This window comes from Schistocerca nitens, chromosome 11 (assembly GCF_023898315.1).
Source record: "Schistocerca nitens isolate TAMUIC-IGC-003100 chromosome 11, iqSchNite1.1, whole genome shotgun sequence".
In the NCBI taxonomy this organism is placed as follows: domain Eukaryota; kingdom Metazoa; phylum Arthropoda; class Insecta; order Orthoptera; family Acrididae; genus Schistocerca; species Schistocerca nitens.
Window position 1 is genome coordinate 12,202,527 of NC_064624.1, and position 18,932 is coordinate 12,221,458.

Genomic DNA, 18,932 nt, shown 5'->3' on the forward strand with positions numbered 1-18,932 from the left:
AACTACTCACTGTTGAGAGGAATGTCGTTACACGTATTGTGAAATGCATTGAGGTTGACGGACATCATTTTGAGCATTTATTGCATTAATGTGGTATTTATAGGTAATGATGCTGTAACAGCATGCGTTCTCAGATATGATAAGTTCACGAAGGTACATGTATCACATTGGAACAACCGAAATAAAATGTTCAAATGCCCCTACGTTCTGTATTTTAATTTAAAAAACCTACCTGTTACCAACTGTTCATCTAAAATTGTGAGCCATATGTTTGTGACTATTACAGCACCATCTATCACAAAGCGATAAAAGTGGTCCAACTAAAACATTCATATTTCTTTACGTACTACACGAATATGTAATAAAAAATGGGGGTTCCTATTTTAAAAAACGCAGTTGATATCCGTTTGACCTATGACAGCCCCATCTAGCGGGCCAACCATAGCGCCATCTGGTTTCCCCCTTCAAGCTAGACGAGTTTCGTTCTTTGTAGTTTTTTCATTTGACACTTATTTCGTGAGATATTTGGCCCGGTCACGATCAATGGACCATCCTGTAAGAGCATACGCTTCAATAACTGCCGAAGTGATAAGGAATGCCACTCAATCCCTGATAAGAAGACTGCAGCACTGCATTGATACCTATGGTCACATCACTTCGAACACCTTCTGTAATGGAACATTCATGCCACCTTTGTGACCTTCGCTGACCTTCAAAGACCTTACTGTTACACATCATTGGATTCGTCTCGATAGCTGCTGTCAGAATGTAAGTACCAAACTATAGCATCCCATTAAAAAGAAAGAGAGAGAGAGAGAGAGAGAGAGAGAGAGAGAGAGAGAGAACAAAGTTGACCTTCACATCTCTGATGCGACCTTACCTAGCACCAAAAAACCAATGTCATTTTATGGCACCCTTTGTCCCATTCAACTTCTGTCCCACTAACTTTTAAGGTACTATCATACTTTTGGAGTTATTCTAGGTGGGAACTGTTAATGACTCACCCTGTATACTACTTGAGCATCGAGTAAAATTCTGAATTTTTTTCGTCAATCACCCACAAATGAGGGCCCATCTGGGTGAATGGCTGCAGTGTGTGTGATACCTGGGATCTTAACCTACATCATAGTATAGATGGTTTCAAAAAGTCGATCCCACCACTGGTGATTTCTCCTGGTGAGAAGATAAAAAATCCCTTTAAAAGATGTTTGGTTTCAGCAGTATGATGCTACATCACACATTGCAGTTCTTTGGTGTGCATTTCTTGGACAGTTATCTCACTTTTGGCAATGTCTCTTGGCCACCCAAACCTCCAGACTTACCAGCGTGTGATTACTGGCCTACATTAAATGGCATTTGATTTAATGTCAATAAACACATATTAATTTTTAAGAATTGATGAATTATTCTTTATTTAAAAACTGTCTCCCTCCCACGTGTCATCCTGCATTATGCACATAATATGTTCCACGGTTGATGGTATTAAATATTTCACACGACAAGAGTGATCGACTAAAAAGCAAGTTTTCAACGATTCACCTCATTTTTGGGTGGCAATGAGAAAATTATTCAGTTTTTATTACAATGCTTTTCTTTATCCTGTTAAAATTCCATTAATTTTGAGGAAACGATTACCAATCGTGCCCAGTCACTGTAACAGGCACACTGAGAGTTCTGCCTCGGAACTCGTTTAGCCGGGTTCAAGTCGGAAAGAACTCCAGCGAACGAGCATCAGCGAATGAGAATTCTCTTTTGCACAAGCAGAGGGCGAACACGAGAGATCACCGTACAGTCGTGTCCAATTCATATTCGGCCAAACTAGCTCCCGAGCGGCCGGTTGTCGGTCTTCCGCAAAAAGCCAAAGGAAGCTCCGTCCTCTAGGGTTCTGCATTAGCTGCGGAGAGAGCATCGGCTGCCATTTTGCAAGTGAAGTTTTGTTGTTGACGTGAGCTGAGTGAGTGATTTTAATCTGCCAGGAAGTTTCATAACAGCGCACACTCCGCTGCAGAATGAAAATCTCACTCTGGAAACATCCCCCAGGCTGTGGCTAAGCCGTGTCTCCGCAATATCCTTTCTTTCAGGAGTGCTAGTTCTGCAAGGTTCGCAGGAGAGCTTCTGTTAGGTTTGGAAGGTAGGAGACGAGATACTGGCAGAAGTAAAGCTGTGAGGACGGGGCGTGAGTCGTGCTCGGGTAGCTCAGTCGGTAGAGCACTTGCCTGCGAAAGGCAAAGGTCCCGAGTTTGAGTCTCGGTCTGGCACACAGTTTTAATCTGCCAGGAAGTTTCAGGAGTTACACTCATGGAGACTTCTTGCACACCCTGTATCTTATCAACTAGTATGTATATTCACATTTCATTAACCATGCTTTATTGACATTAACTTCCTTACACATACTTTATATAATCCCAAAAGATGATATAAGCGTTATTTAATTACGAAATTGCCAATATCCTGTGCTTCAAATTTGAATGCACTACATAGACAATTATTACAATTTTCACAGAACGCAACCTTAATTTGTTTAAAAAAAAAATCAAGAAGTCTAGTTCAGTTAATCACAACAGTGTCTGGAATCTGACATTTTCAGAAAAATCAGTTTTCAACCCCATCCTCCTTCTGGAACAATGTCGTCCTCAGTAGCAACTGATGTACCTCAGCCACCCTTTGTGAAACAATTTAATATTGTCTGTGATATAGAATTCCAGACAGCAACAAACATTTGTACAGGCTGTATGAGGCTGACTGTTATTACATCCTTCCTCTCAAAGAATGAAACTGACTTCTGCAAAACTGCTACTTTGTGCTTATCTTGAACAGAGTGTATTATGCCCAGGCCCAGAGTTTGGAGGAAGGAACACAACATTTACATTCCTCACAAATTGTTTCCTTAGGAGGTACAGGGCATATGTTAATAATAAATCCAATTCCTTTCTGCTGCACTCATCTCGGTATCTAATGCCTGAAAAAGTCGTAAGGATTTCTGGTATCTCCAGGGTCTGCGGTTGTACTCATATGCACAAAGCAGCATTTCTACATTTTGGAAACATCTGAGAATCATTAGAGGAGGCAACTTCCATTGCTATTTACACACAACAGCATAGTTACCTTTTTTTTTCCTCCGTGGCAATTTTCTACCTTAACTGAATATGATTTTGCAGGAAGTAAATTATAACAGATGCCAGTTTCATAAGCATTGAAAATGTATCTGGGCTCATAGCCCTCTAACAGTCGTGGCAATGTAACATTCTTTGAAAAGTTTACACATTCTTCGAATAGACGACAGCACTGTCCAATATGAGTGTGTGAGGTGAGACCTGTATTATATTGTCTATGTGCTCACCTTCACGAGTCTTTTACTGAAGTGTGATTTAAATCTTCTGTCCGGTGACAAAACTTTAAACACGTAACGTTTAATAAAGGCTCGCGTGATTGGCACTTTTCCGTATCTCAAAGTTTTGCCACAAGCCGAGCTGAACGGAGTAGTTTTCGACAGCTCTGACATTTGGAAACTAATGAAAGATAAAACATTTGAAGATAAGACCGACAACACTGAAAGGTCAGCTCAGATATCCTTTAAAGAAGTTACCGGCAAGTTTCTCGGCAAGCTCTCCGTTACGACAAAATAATGAGAAACGTGCTGGATAGTTTGAAGGTACTGGGTGCCTCAATGCTGCACTTCACGAACTCCCAATTACCTATTTTCCAAAAACAATGTAGGTGCTGTGAGTGAGAAGCAGTGTGAAAGGTTCCACCGAGACAGTAAAGAAAGGTAAGGTATCAGAGCTGAAGGGATGTCAGTAAGATGGCTGACTATTGCTGGATGCTACACGTGGTATGTCCCCGGGCAGCCAACTTGAAACAGTGTTTCAAATGCAAAAAGAAGACAAATTAAGTGCCGTACCTTTGTATTAGTGCTGAAAAACATTATACTTCACTATAACATCAGGAGAGCCATATGTTAAATTGGTTTTCTAATAAAGTTTTTTTTTTTTTTAACTATATATGATTAATACGAATTTTGTGCACCTTCATCATCAGTTTGTAAAATAAACCTTATGTGACAGAGAGACACCCTTGGCATTTCTGAAATCAGCACATCAAAAATGTCAGGATCACCCAAATTATTATAAAAAATGATGTTGTAAGCCATTACTCATAATTAATATTTCTTCTCATTCCTAGTTAGTGCTCCCAGACTCGTGTGTCACTTTTGTGCGAGTTGCACGAGTACAGCCCACTCTGGTTCCCAAAAGAGGCATTCGCAACACAAAACATGAAGACGCGTGTAAGAGTATATTATCTCCGTACCTGTGGCAAGAATTCGTCGGCTTCTCGGTCTTCCAATGGCTCCTGCTTCACTCCGACAAACACAAAATCCTGCAACACACACAAATTTTTTGTTTCAGATTTACTGACCAGAGACAGAATAAAATACAGAGGAAATCTCTGACACGTGTGGGGCGACGAGGGGCATGTTAACGTACATTAGATAAGGAGGGCATTCTCTCAAACGTATGGCAAAACTGTGAACGGTGGGTTATTCGTCTCCTAATTATCCTCAAAATTATTTAGAAAGGAAATTAAGAAATAAAAAGCTAATGACGTACCGGCTCCACAGATGGGCGGTTAATGTGGCTACCCTCGGTGCGGGAGGAAGCTGGTTCGATTTCCGAAACGTCTTCAAATTGTTTCCGAGGAAGGGAGATCTGTAACACAGCAACGGGAAAAATCAAATGAAAATCAATTCAGTCATTTGGTGGAAAACAATCTACTCATTCAGTTGTAATTTTACATATTGACTGTAATTATTCATTCAGTCTTTGAATGAAAGCAACATGTGGGAGCAACCAAATGAAAACATTCAACTGTTTTGCCACTGTTAAATCGTTACTGTTGACAACACTCTTAACATTTGTCGTCACTGTTACGCCGTTCCGATATTTGCTTGCTATTTGAGTGCCAATAGGTAGCTTTCACTTAAGTTTTCTGTCCACGCTTATAATAGGTGTTTTCTTAATAGCGAACTCAGCATCTGATGCAGAATACCAAAATGAACAGAGGCACGGGAATGGAGGAAATCTTATGACTCCATAGAAAGTGATCCTCGAGATAAATTCAATACGATGTACAATAACTGCAAGGACGATTCTTATTACGAAACTATATTAATTAATTTACAGAAAACAAATGACCTATGACAAATATTTCTCACAAAAAATACTTCTAACAGTTCTTCAATAAATTCAGATTAAAAATTACTCACTTATTTATTTAAACATAAATCTGAAATGTAGCATCAGTTATTAACCTTTGGATACCAACAGAAATTCCAAAAAAAAAAAAACTCTTATTTATGTAAATAAATACACTAGTGGAAAAATTCTCCTATCAGAGTACAAAAAAGGGCAAATATGCTCCTGTTTAAAAGCCTCTGAATGAAAAGTATGGTACTGGCTACCTCAGTCTACCTTCCTCAGCACCTTTACAAGTTTTCTCAAACATTTTGGCATTTGATCATAGTCCTGATCTTTTCAACGTGCTTGCAACTCGCCTCTCACTCCCACAACCTCCCCTTGCTGTACTGCACTCAACACCCACTAGTCCATTCGTACTCTTCTGCTCCCACTCACCCTTTCTCACTCGTGCAGCCACAGTCATCGTCATCACAGTCTCCGTCTTCCTCTACCTTAGTCCTGCCACCTCATTACTTCCATCCCACTGCTGCTGTCTCTTCTCATTATCACTGGCTCTTACCCACTTCCACTTCCCCCTCATCTTTGTTTCTCTATCACTGGCTCTGTCTCCTTCACTCTTCTCCGAGCACTGTTCTGTCAATCTGCCAATTAATGTTCCACTGCCGCAGTGTCCCTCTCTCTCACACACACTGCCACTTTTTCCTTCACTCTTTCTGGAGCAGAACCACTATTTACTATCTTCCAGTACTTATTAATTTTCTGTCTTTTTCTAAATGCCACAGTCTCCTCCTCTCTAACCACAGATATGTTTGCATGACAAAACTGTTGGTAATTTTTTTAAACGTGCTGAGGAACGTACGACGAGGCAACTAGTACCCCAATTTTCTGCCGAGAGCCTCTCAAACGGGAGCATATTCGGCCTTTCCACTGGTTCCCTTCTTTAGCCTGCTACAGCAAGGCATGTCTCTGATATGCAAATAACTTTACAGATCGTTAAAATTTTGACAGTATACTTACACGAAACTGAAATAACGCAAAACTAGTTTTACACCTCAAACTGGATTTTAAGTGCATAAAAATCTGCACGTGCTTCAGTGCCACAACTTGGGGTTCCCATAACCCTTACAAAGATAACAGACATACTTAACAGCATATTTCTCCTCACTAAATAACTTTGTAAGCTACGTTTTCATCTCGTGTCCATCTTTTGTGTGTATAAGTGGAGTAACTTTGAATCTCTGTACCTCGGAAATGGGTAAAGATATCAAAACAATTTTCACGGATGTTCAACATCAGGATCTTAGGAATATATTGTAAGGATTACAACTGTCCGGTGTGCACAACCATCTCGGAATACGCAGCTCAGTTTTGGTGCTCAAAAACCAAATTCTGACCTCGTACTGTAGGATAGTTACAGTAAGACAATCCTCTTGCTGGGAATGCAAATGGTCCCTGGTCCAAGGGCTATCCAAAACACACGACCCTACATTTCTGTCACCAACAGAATCTGAGGTGTGAGTCCCAGAAAAATCTCATTTTTATTGCAAGGTTTTGGAATGTAACGGTAGTGTGTGCTGTCGAACACATATTGAAAAAATTTGAAAATACTTTTTAATCACCTCTCCTTGAAATAGGAAATGTTATGTCTTTAACATAATTGCCACCCCTAATCACGGTTCATGTATGACCAAAAAGACTGAAACACTATGTAAATAAATTCAATCAAATCCAGAGACAGAGTTCCACGATCACAGATCGCCTGCGGTACTGCCACGTCGAACAGACCTGAGGCATAATGTTTGCAGACACCACTGTGATTCCGTTAGCGATGGCGAAGGACTTGCAGGAATAGCTGAACGGAATGGACAGTGTCTTGAAAAATGTGTTATAAGACGAACTCCTACAGAAGTAAAACAAGGGTAAGGATTATCAATAATATAAGGAAAAAATAGAGAGCTACTTATTGTAAAGATGAAATGTTAAGTTGCAGACAGGCACAACAAAACACCAGTTAGCTTTTGGCCAAAGCCTATGTTAGAAAAGAAACACACACACACACACACACACACACACACACACACACTCTTCATGCACACATGATCATCTCTGGCAGCTTGGACAGGAATGTAGCTGTCACATAGAATGCAAGCATCTGGAGGGGGCAGGAAGCACAACATATAGCAGGGTACAGGTGAGGGGGTAGGGGGGTGGGGGTGGAGAGAAGAGCACTGTATGAGGCTGTGTGCAGGGACTAGACCTCGAACAGACATATTGTCAAGTCTCTGTGGGGCAGGGAGGTGGGGAAAAAATGGAGCCAAAAGGGGGAGGATCTGGAAATTATGGGTGGGTGCGCTAGCAGAGGACAGAACATAGAGAGGGTGGGAAGGGAGAAGGTGATAGGACAGAAGGGGCACAAACTATCAGACGGAGGGTGCGAGACGACAGGTTACCGTAGGTCGAGGCCGGGATAATTTCGGGCACGGAGAATGAGTTGTAAGTGTAATTCCCATCTGTGCAGTTCAGAGAAGCTGTGGTTAGAGGAGAGGCTCCAGACGGCTCGCGTAGTGCAGCAGCCACTGAAACTGAGCAAGTTACGTCCAGCCGCATGTCGAGCCACAGGATGTGCTACACTGTCTGGGCCACAGTTTGGTAGTGGCTGTTCATCTTGGGAATGATCCCTGTGGCACCGGAAGTGGCACAGAGATCAGCTAGAATGTCGTAGAGGTCGGGTGGGAGACAGAACGTAACTTTAGGAGGAGTGCGAACGATCTCGGGCAGGGTGTCCCTAACTTCAGGGCACGACGAAAGGCGATCGGAGACCTGGCGAAGGACGTAGCTCAGTTGTTTCGGCCCGGGGTGGTATTGGGTGACAAAGGGGCCACTCCTTTGTGGACGGTTCTTGGGGGTGGTGGGAGGATTGGGGGTGTGAGGGGAAATGGCACAGGAGATCAGTTAGCTAACTACGTCCGGGACCCTCGGCATACCGGGCAACGGAGTTCTCGTCACTGCAGATACACCGTCCCCAGGTGACCGGGCTGTACGAGAAGGATGACAACTGCCAAAATGTAGGTGCTGTCGGTAGTTGGTGTGTTTCGTGTGGACAGAAGTGTGGATGGAGCCATCGTAGAGGAAGGGGTCAACACCCAGAAAGGTGGCACACTGGGTTGAGGAGCACCAGGTGAAGTGGACGGAAAAGAAGGTGTCGAAGTTGTGAAGGAATGAAGATCCGTTGTCGCGGCCGTGAGTCCAGATCGTGAAGATATCACCAGTGAACCTTAATGAGACCACGGCTTTGGCATTTTGGGAGGCTAGGAAGGTCTCCTCTAGATGAAGTATACACAGCCTCGGCATAGCAGGGTTCCGTGCAGGTGTCCGTGGCTGTGCTGTGAATTGTAATCTTACCTTCAAAGGAGAAGTAGTAAGGTGAATTAGGAACGAGGTAGTGGGTTCGGAGTCTGAAGGACGTCGAGAAAGGTAGCGAGCAATAGCGATAACACCACAGACGTGGGGGATGTTGGTGCACAGGGAGGTGGTGTACACTGTGACGAGTAGGGATCGAGGAGGTCGAAGGAAGTGGGAGGCTAGATTACGACCGATCGGTTGGAGGTGTCAGCCAATGACGGGCGAAAGTTTTTCAGTGGGGGCGCAATAAGCAGTCACAATCGTGCGTCCAGGATTGTCGGGCTTGTGGATTTTGGGGAGCGTGTAGAAGGTGGGTATGCGGGATGTCGTAGCGGCGAGGACGGAAATGGATTCAGGGGAGAGGTTCCGGGAAGGCCCTCAGGCTTTAAGCAGGGATTAGAGGTTGTACTGAACTTGTGGGGTAGATCTCTCTGCTTCTCTTCCATGTGACATGCATTCTGGTCCACACAGCTGGAGATGGCAGTCGTGTGAATGAGGTGTTTTGTGTGAGTAAATGTGTGTGTGTGTGTGTGTGTGTGTGTGTGTGTGTGTGTGTGTGTGTGGGTGGGTGTGTGTGTGTTTGTTTGTTTGTTTTGTTTTGTTTTCTGATGGAAGATAATGTGTAGGTGTCTTTTCATTGCACCTCTTTGCACCTTAATGTCTCATCTTTACAGTAAGTAGCAATTCATCTTTTCCTTAAATTGTTGATTTTCCAAACTGGAATTTCCTTTGTTTGACAGGGGTATGGAATGTAGTTAAATTAAATCAGGCGATGCTGGGAGATTTGGATTAGGAAACAAGACACGAAAAGTAGTAGATGAATTTGCTATTTGGGCAGCAAAATAACTCACAATGACTGAAGTACAGAGGACACAGAACACACACTTGCAATAGGGGAAAAAAAAAAAGAAAACCACGTCTGATAAGGAGGAATTTGATAATGGAGAATGTCAACTGAAGTACCAAGAAGTCGTTCCCACAGATATTCATCTGGAGTGTAGTTTTATACAGAAATGAAATATGGACGATAATCAGTTCAGAGAACAAGAGAATGGAAGCTTGAGGTGGTAAGGTGACCCATCTCAGAATTGAGTCATATTTGGTACACGGCTACCTACATGGATTAACAGTAAAACTGTCCTAACTGTAACCATTTTTGATAAATACAGGTTTGGAGGCTCAAGGGTACGCACCCAGTTATTAGTCAGGCGCCAATTTCCCGACTTTCAGAGACCTAATACTCAGTAACGACTTAATCTACTGACCTCAGTTTTTTATGCATCTAGTATGTAGTCCATCAAGTTGATCTAACAGAAGTAAGAAGAATAATCCATCATTCAAACTTTATATGAAAAATGTTGAAAAGCATCCTTTTTCCGTGCTGTCCAAACTTGTGATTTTTAAACATATTGTAACTTGCACAGGGAAGCAGTACAGACTTCAGCTTCTGCCCTGTAACTCTTCAGTCCTACAATTAAGTATAATGAAAAGTATTTGGCATTGCAGTTGGTATTTCTTACCTTCACTTAAAGATGTCTCAGTCACAAAAGAGTCAAATTTGACTAGTTAGCCCTGGTGTGTGTGTGTGTGTGTGTGTGTGTGTGTGTGTGTGGTGGGGGGTACAATGAGGACAGATCCAGGAACACTGTCACTTCATGCACCTTTCTACTAACACCCTTCTAATGGAGAGGCTGTAAACAGATGCAAATTGGCGCACTGTTGCTGTGGAAGCTTGTGAAAATGCTTTGTTGGAACAACTGCAAGTTGGGCATTATGTGGCTTTCAAACACGATGAAAACTCGTATGCAGGGCACATTTCCCAGGTATCGAATGAATTTAAAGATACCGACATTAACTGCACGCCACCTGCTGAATCAGTTCCTTTCAAGGCCCTGTAGGAAAGATGCTGTTTGAGTCACATTATTCTCCGTTACGTGAAAGGTGAGTGTCTCGTCATTACAAAGTCACAGTGCACAGTTGTATAAACTTGACAACACATGCTGCGAAAAAAAAAAAAAAAAAAAAAAAAAATCATCTCTCTCACCTTTAAGTGAAGTCATTTCGTGTTTGGTTCAAGATGTCAAGAAAAACAAAGCTATATGCAACATGATAGTTCTAGAAATACAATTTCCGTCTTTATAATTGAATCTGTTTATCGAACTGTTCTTTGCAGAAATTTTATATCTATGTACAGGGTGGTCCACTGATTGTGAACGGGCCAAATATCTCACGAAATAAGCCTCAAATGAAAAAACTACAAAGAATGAAACTTGTCTAGCTTGAAGGGGGAAACCAGATGGCGCTATGGTTGGCCCGCAAGATGGCGCTGCCATAGGTCAAACGGATATCAACTGCGTTTTTTTTAATAGCAACCCCCACTTTTTATTACATATTCATGTAGTACATAAAGAAATATGAATGCTTTAGTTGGACCACTTTGTTCGCTTTGTGATAGATGGCGCTGTAGTAGTCACAAACATATGGCTCACAATTTTGGACAAATAGTTGGTAACAGGTAGGTTTTTAAAATTAAAATACAGAACATAGGTACGTTTGACATTTTATTTCGGTTGGCCCAATGTGATACATGTACCTTTGTGAACTTATCATTTCTGAGAACGTATGCTGTTACAGCGTGATTACCTGTAAATATCACATTAATGCAATAAATGCTCAAAATGATGTCAGTCAACCTCAATGCATTTCGCAATACGTGCAACGACATTCCTCTCAACGCGAGTAGTTCGCCTTCCATGATGTTCGCACATGCATTGACAATGCGCTGACGCATGTAGTCAGGCGTTGTCGGTGGATCACGATAGCAAATATCCTTCAACTTTCCCCACAGAAAGAAATCAGGGAACGTCAGATCCGGTGAACGTGCGGGCCACGGTATGGTGCTTCGACGACCAATCCACCTGTCATGAAATAAGCTATTCAATACCGCTTCAACCACACGCGAGCTATGTGCCGGACATCCATCATGTTGGAAGTACATCGCCATCCTGTCATGCAGTGAAACATCTTGTAGTAACATCAGTAGAACATTATGTAGGAAATCAGCATACATTTCACCATTTAGATTCCCATCGATAAAATGGGGGCCAATTATCGTTCCTCCCGTAATGCCGCACCATACGTTAACCCGCCAAGGTCGCTGATGTTCCACTTGTCGCAGCCATCGTGGATTTTCCGTTGGCCAATAGTGCATATTATGCCGGTTTACGTTACTGCTGTCTGTGAATGACGCTTTGTCGCTAAATAAAACGCGTGGAAAAAATCTGTCATCGTCCCGTAATTTCTCTTGCGTCCAGTGGCAGAACTGTACACGACGTTCAAAGTCGTCGCCACGCAATTCCTGGTGCATAGAAATATGGTATGGGTGCTATCGATGTTGATGTAGCATTCTCAACACCGACGTTTTTGAGATTCCCGATTCTCGCGCAATTTGTCTGCTACTGATGTGCGGATTAACCGCGACAGCAGCTAAAACACCAACTTGGGAATCATGATTTGTTGCAGGTCGTGATTGATGTTTCACATGTGGCTGAACACTTCCTGTTTCCTTAAATATCGTAACTATCCAGTGAACAGTCCGGACACTTGGATGATGTCACCCAGGATACCGAGCTGCATACGTAGCACACGCCCATTGGGCATTTTGTTCACAATAGCCACATATCAGATTGATATCGACCATTTTCGCAATTGGACAATGGGCCATTTTAACACGGGTAATTTATCACCGTAAGACAGAGATTTAGGAACCAGGTTTTAAATTGTAAGACATTTCCAGGGGCAGATGTGGACTCTGACCACAATCTATTGGTTATGAACTGTAGATTAAAACTGAAGAAACTGCAAAAAGGTGGGAATTTAAGGAGATGGGACCTGGATAAACTGACTAACCAGAGGTTGTACAGAGTTTCAGGGACAACATAAGGGAACAATTGACAGGAACGGGGGAAAGAAATACAGTAGAAGAAGAATGGGTAGCTTTGAGGGATGAAGTAGTGAAGGCGGCAGAGGATGAAGTAGGTAAAAAGACGAGGACTAGTAGAAATCCTTGGGTAACAGAAGAAATATTGAATTTAATTGATGAAAGGAGAAAATATAAAAACGCAGTAAATGAAGAAGGCAAAAGGGAATACAAGGATATAAAATGTAGATTGGGCAATGGCAAGGACAGCGTTTCTGAAGAAGAGAAATTTATTAACATCGAGTATAGATTTAAGTGTCAGGAAGTCGTTTCTGAAAGTATTTGTATGAAGTGTAGCCATGTATGGAAGTGAAACATGGACGATAAATAGTTTGGACAAGAAGAGAATAGAAATTTTCGAAATTTGGTGCTACAGAAGAATGCTAAAGATTAGATGGGTAGATCACATAACTAATGAGGAGTTATTGAATAGAATTGGGGAGAAGAGGTGTTTGTGGCACAACTTGACAAGAAGAAGGGACCGGTTGGTAGGGCATATTCTGAGGCATCAAGGGATCACAAATTTAGCATTGGAGGGCAGAGTGGAGGGTAAAAATCCTAGAGGGAGACCAAGAGATGAATACACTAAGCAGATTCAGAAGGATGTAGGCTGCAGTAGGTACTGGGAGATGAGGAAGCTTGCACAGGATAGAGTAGCATGGAGAGCTGCATCAAACCAGTCGCAGGACTGAAGACAACAACAACAACAACAACAACAACAACAACAATGTATCACGAAACTGAAAGAACCAGAGGTTGTACAGGGTTTCAGGGAGACCATAAGGGAACAATTGACAGGAATGGGGGAAAGAAATACAGTAGAAGAAGAATAGATAGCTCTGAGGGATGAAATAGTGAAGGCAGCAGAGGATCAAATAGGTAAAAAGACGACGGCTAGAAGAAACCCTTGAGTAACAGAAGAAATATTGAATTTAATTGATGAAAAGGGATAATATAAAAATGCAGTAAATGAAGCAGGCAAAAAGGAATACAAACGTCTCAAAAATGATATTGACAGGAAGTGCAAAATGGCTAAGAAGGGATGGCTAGAGGACAAGTGTAAGGATGTAGAGGCTTATCTCACTAGGGGTTAGATAGATATTGCATACAGGAAAATTAAAGAGACCTTTGGAGAAAAGAGAACTACTTGTATGAATATCAAAAACTCAGATGGAAACCCAGTTCTAAGCAAAGAAGGGAAAGCAGAAAGGTGTAAGGAGTATATAGAGGGTCTATACAAGGGCAATGTACTTGAGGACAATATTATGGAAATGGAAGAGGATGTAGATGATGATGAAATGGGAGATATGATACTGCGTGAAGAGTTTGACAGAGCACTGAAAGACCTGAGTCGATACAAGGCCCCAGGAGTAGACAACATCCCATTAGAACTACTGACAGCCTTGGGAGAGCCAGTCCTGACAAAACTGTAACCCTCAGACTTCAAGAAGAATATAATAATTACAATCCCAAAGAAAGCAGGTGTTGACAGAAGTGATTATTACCGAACTATCAGTTTAATAAGTCACAGCTGCAAAATGCTAATGCGAATTCTTTACAGATGAATGGAAAAACTGTTAGAATCCGACCTCGGGGAAGATCAGTTTGGATTCTGTAGAAATTTTGGAACACGTGAGGCAATACTGACCCTACGACTTATCTTAGAAGAAAGATTAAGGAAAGGCAAACCTACGTTTCTAGCATTTGTAGACTTAGAGAAAGCGTTTGACAATGTTGACTGGAATGCTCTCTTTCAAATTCTGAAGGTGGCAGGGGTAAAATGACTGGAATGCTCTCTTTCAAATTCTGAAGGTGGCAGGGGTAAAACCCTACGACTTATCTTAGAAGAAAGATTAAGGAAAGGCAAACCTACGTTTCTAGCATTTGTAGACTTAGAGAAAGCGTTTGACAATGTTGACTGGAATGCTCTCTTTCAAATTCTGAAGGTGGCAGGGGTAAAATACAGGGAGCGAAAGGCTATTTACAATTTGTACAGAAACCAGATGGCAGTTATACGAATCGAGGGGCATGAAAGGGAAGCAGTGGATGGGAAGGGAGTGAGACAGGGTTGTAGCCTCTCCCCGATGCTATTCAATCTGTATATTGAGCAAGCAGTAAAGGAAACAAAAGAAAAGTTCGGAGTAGGTATTAAAATCCATAGAGAAGAAATAAAAACTTTGAGGTTCACCAATGACATTGTAATTCTGTCAGAGACAGCAAAGACCTTGGAAGAGCAGTTGAACGGAATGGACAGTGTCTTGAAAGGAGGGTATAAGATGAACATCAACAAAAGCAAAACAAGGATAATGGAATGTAGTCGAATTAAGTCGGGTGATGCTGAGGGAATTAGATTAGGCAAAGAGACACTCAAAGTAGTAAAGGAGTTGTGCTATTTGGGGAGCAAAATAACTGATGATGGTTGAAGTAGAGAGGATATAAAATGTAGACTGGCAATGGCAAAGAAAGCGTTTCTGAAGAAGAGAAATTTGTTAACATCGAGTATTGATTTAAGTGTCAGGAAGTCGTTTCTGAATGTATTTGTGTGGAGTGTAGCCATGTATGGAAGTGAAACGTGGACGATAAATAGTTTGGACAAGAAGAGAAGAGAAGCTTTCGAAATTTGGTGCTACAGAAGAATGCTGAAGATTAGATGGGTAGATCACATAACTAATGAGGAGGTATTGAATAGAATTGCGTAGAAGATGAGTTTGTGGCACAACTTGACTAGAAGAAGGGACTGGTTGGTAGGACATGTTCTGAGACATCGAGGGATCACCAATTTAGTATTGGAGGGCAGCGTGGAGGGTAAAAATCGTAGAGGGAGACCAAGAGATGAATATGCTAAGCAGATTCAGAAGGATGTAGGCTGCAGGGAGATGAAGAAGCTTGCACAGGATAGAGTAGCATGGAGAGCTGCATCAAACCAGTCTCAGGACTGAAGACCCCAACAACAACAACAACAACAACAACAATGTATCACGAAGTAAATACAGTCCACGCTGGCAGAATGTTACGTGATACCATGTACTTTTTCGTTTGTGACTATTAAAGCGCCATGCATCACAAAGCAAAAAAAGTTGTCCAACTAAAACATTCATATTTCTTTACGTACTACACGAATATGTAATAAAAAATGGGGGTTCCTACAAAGATGATTTAACTTACCATACGAAAGCATAGGTATGTTGATAGAGACATTAACAAACACAAACACACACACAAACTTCAAGCTTTCGCAACCCACAGTTGCTTCATCAGGAAAGAGGGAAGGAGAGGGAAAGACGAAAGGATGTGGGTTTTAAGGGAGAAGGTAAGGAGTCATTCCAATCCCGGGAGCGGAAAGACTTACCTTAGGGGGAAAAAAGGACAGGTATACACTCGCACACACACACATATCCATCCACACATATACAGACACAAGCAGACATATTAAAGACAAAGAGTTTGGGCAGAGATGTCAGTCGAGGCGGAAGTGAAGAGGCAAAGATGTGGTTGAATGACAGGTGAGGTATGAGTGGCAGCAACTTGAAATTAGCGGAGATTGAGGCCTGGTGGGTAACGGGAAGAGAGGATATATTGAAGAGCAAGTTCCCATCTCCGGAGTTCGGATAGGTTGGTGTTGGTGGGAAGTATCCAGATAACCCGGACGGTGTAACACTGTGCCAAGATGTGCTGGCCGTGCACCAAGGCATGTTTAGCCACAGGGTGATCCTCATTACCAACAAACACTGTCTGCCTGTGTCCATTCATGCGAATGGACAGTTTGTTGCTGGTCATTCCCACATAGAAAGCTTCACAGTGTAGGCAGGTCAGTTGGTAAATCACGTGGGTGCTTTCAAACGTGGCTCTGCCTTTGATCGTGTACACCTTCCGGGTTACAGGACTGGAATAGGTGGTGGTGGGAGGGTGCACGGGACAGGTTTTACACCGGGGTGGTTACAAGGGTAGGAGCCAGAGGGTAGGGAAGGTGGTTTGGGGATTTCATAGGGATGAACTAACAGGTTACGAAGGTTAGGTGGACGGCGGAAAGACACTCTTGGTGGAGTGGGGAGGATTTCGTGAAGGATGGATCTCATTTCAGGGCAGGATTTGAGGAAGTCGTATCCCTGCTGGAGAGTCACATTCAGAGTCTGATCCAGTCCCGGAAAGTATCCTGTCACAAGTGGGGCACTTTTGGGGTTCTTCTGTGGGAGGTTCTGGGTTTGAGGGGATGAGGAAGTGGCTCTGGTTATTTGCTTCTCTACCAGGTCAGGAGGGTAGTTGCGGGATGCGAAAGCTGTTGTCAGGTTGTTGGTGTAATGCTTCAGGGATTCCGGACTGGAGCAGATTCGTTTGCCACGAAGACCTAAGCTGTAGGGAAGCGACCGTTTGATGTGGAATGGGTGGCAGCTGTCATAATGCAGGTACTGTTGCTTGTTGGTGGGTTTGATGTGGACGGACGTGTGAAGCTGGCCATTGGACAGATGGAGGTCAACATCAAGGAAAGTGGCGTGGGATTTGGAGTAGGACCAGGTGAATCTGATGGAACCAAAGGAGTTGAGGTTGGAGAGGAAATTCTGGAGTTCTTCTTCACTGTGAGTCCAGATCATGAAGATGTCATCAATAAATCTGTACCAAACTTTGGGTTGGCAGGCCTGGGTAACCAAGAAGGCTTCCTCTAAGCGACCCATGAATAGGTTGGCGTACGAGGGGCCATCCTGGTACCCATGGCTGTTCCCTTTAATTGTTGGTATGTCTGGCTTTCAAAAGTGAAGAAGTTGTGGGTCAGGATGAAGCTGGCTAAGGTGATGAGGAAAGAGGTTTTAGGTAGGGTGGCAGGTGATCGGCGTAAAAGGAAGTGCTCCATCGCAGCGAGGCCCTGGACGTGCGGAATATTTGTGTATAAGGAAGTGGCATCAATGGTTACAAGGATGGTTTCCGGGGGTAACAGATTGGGTAAGGATTCGAGGCTACTGTAGCTATGTTACAGTATTGCCTATTAAGCAAGGTCTGAATGATGAAACAGAGCTGCCACCTGAACAGATTGTGTGAGTTTATTAATTTCTTTTGTAAAAATATTTTAATTGGACTGAAACTAATGTTCAGGTACTGGCATCATTTATATATGCACTGTTCAGATTTTACGTGCGCAACAGTCAGCCTTAAGTGTCTCTGGACTGGAGTGGGGAGGCTAATAGTTCAAATCTGTCCACCAGTGTAACAAACCTTGGTCTGAGATAAGTTTTAACTGTATGAAAAAATTTTGCTCTGCTTGAATTTTATTAGTAAAAAACATGTTTTTCTGTAATGCTTTTGAAGTGTGCCAATTCTATGGCTTAAAATTGTACAATTGAATCAAACGCTGCACACAAGATAGATAAATGGATGAAGTCAAAATGAAACTTTTCTAATTCAATAATCTTTACCCGTTGTCATGATACTGTGGTTTAAAGTTGAGATGAACATAGGATTTAACACTGTTCTTATGCGAATTGAAAGAACTGTAATGCTTTAAAGTGAACGAAATAAATAAAAAATGCATTCTTATAATAAAACTGTTTTTTTTTCCCCTTTCCTTTTTTTCCCACATCACTTCTATGTTTCAAGGTCATGCAAATCGGATCAAATTTTGCAAGAGAGTAAAAAAATTCATGTAATTAACAGTCGTCCTGTTGGTTTTGTGAAAGCCTGTTGCCACAATATCAGCAACACGGTTCAAAAGACTACAAAAAGGTAATCTATACCAGACCAGTCATTGCCTGAATCAACAAAAGTCGACATCGGTTGCCAAGTTATGGCAGTGTCATGTCAAAATTACGGTGAATAGAAGTTGGGAACCATAACTGAAAATCCTTCCATCATTGGTGAGAGGGGGAGGGGGGGGGGAGGAAGGCAAGTATGTCCTGAGCAAAGTTAGGATGTAAAAGAAGGGAACCAGCTTTTTTAATTATCTGGCAGCTACAAAGACATTTGAATCAAAACATCTTAACATATTCACACTTTTCTACTGCCCCAGGTGCAGTAAGCTCTCATAGCTGCAAACATTTGACACTTGCACCTTGCAATTTTTAGGCTACAGTCCCTGATCCTGAGTCCAAAATTCAGAAGATTCGCCAGCTATAGAAAATAATATACAATATGAAATACCAGAAGTGCATAGATGTAATTGCTAAAAGAGTTTTTCTAGGGGGAATAAAATATCTGCGAGTGGATGCATTACATTGTGTTATATTACACTACAAGCAAAAAAGCATGAATAAGCAAATATTTTGATTTAAATGTCTTTGAAGCTGCAAGTTATGTTGAAAAGCTAGTTCACTTCTTTTACATCCCTAACTCTGCCCAGGACATATTATTTATGTGCTATAACAGGAGCT

General features: G+C 42.2%; 1 protein-coding gene across 3 annotated transcripts in view; it reads right to left on the minus strand.

Annotated features, from left to right (window-relative positions):
* The window catches only part of LOC126213520 (zinc finger protein 436-like), a 189,674-nt gene that overhangs the window by 85,065 nt on the left and 85,677 nt on the right, over positions 1–18,932 (minus strand). For all 3 annotated transcript variants that reach the window (XM_049941353.1, XM_049941352.1, XM_049941351.1), the window contains 2 exons: positions 4,608–4,706; positions 4,309–4,377 (listed from right to left, as the gene is read on the minus strand). In XM_049941353.1, coding sequence (XP_049797310.1) covers positions 4,309–4,377; positions 4,608–4,706 — 168 coding nt within the window. The remainder of the gene's footprint in view (positions 1–4,308; positions 4,378–4,607; positions 4,707–18,932) is intronic.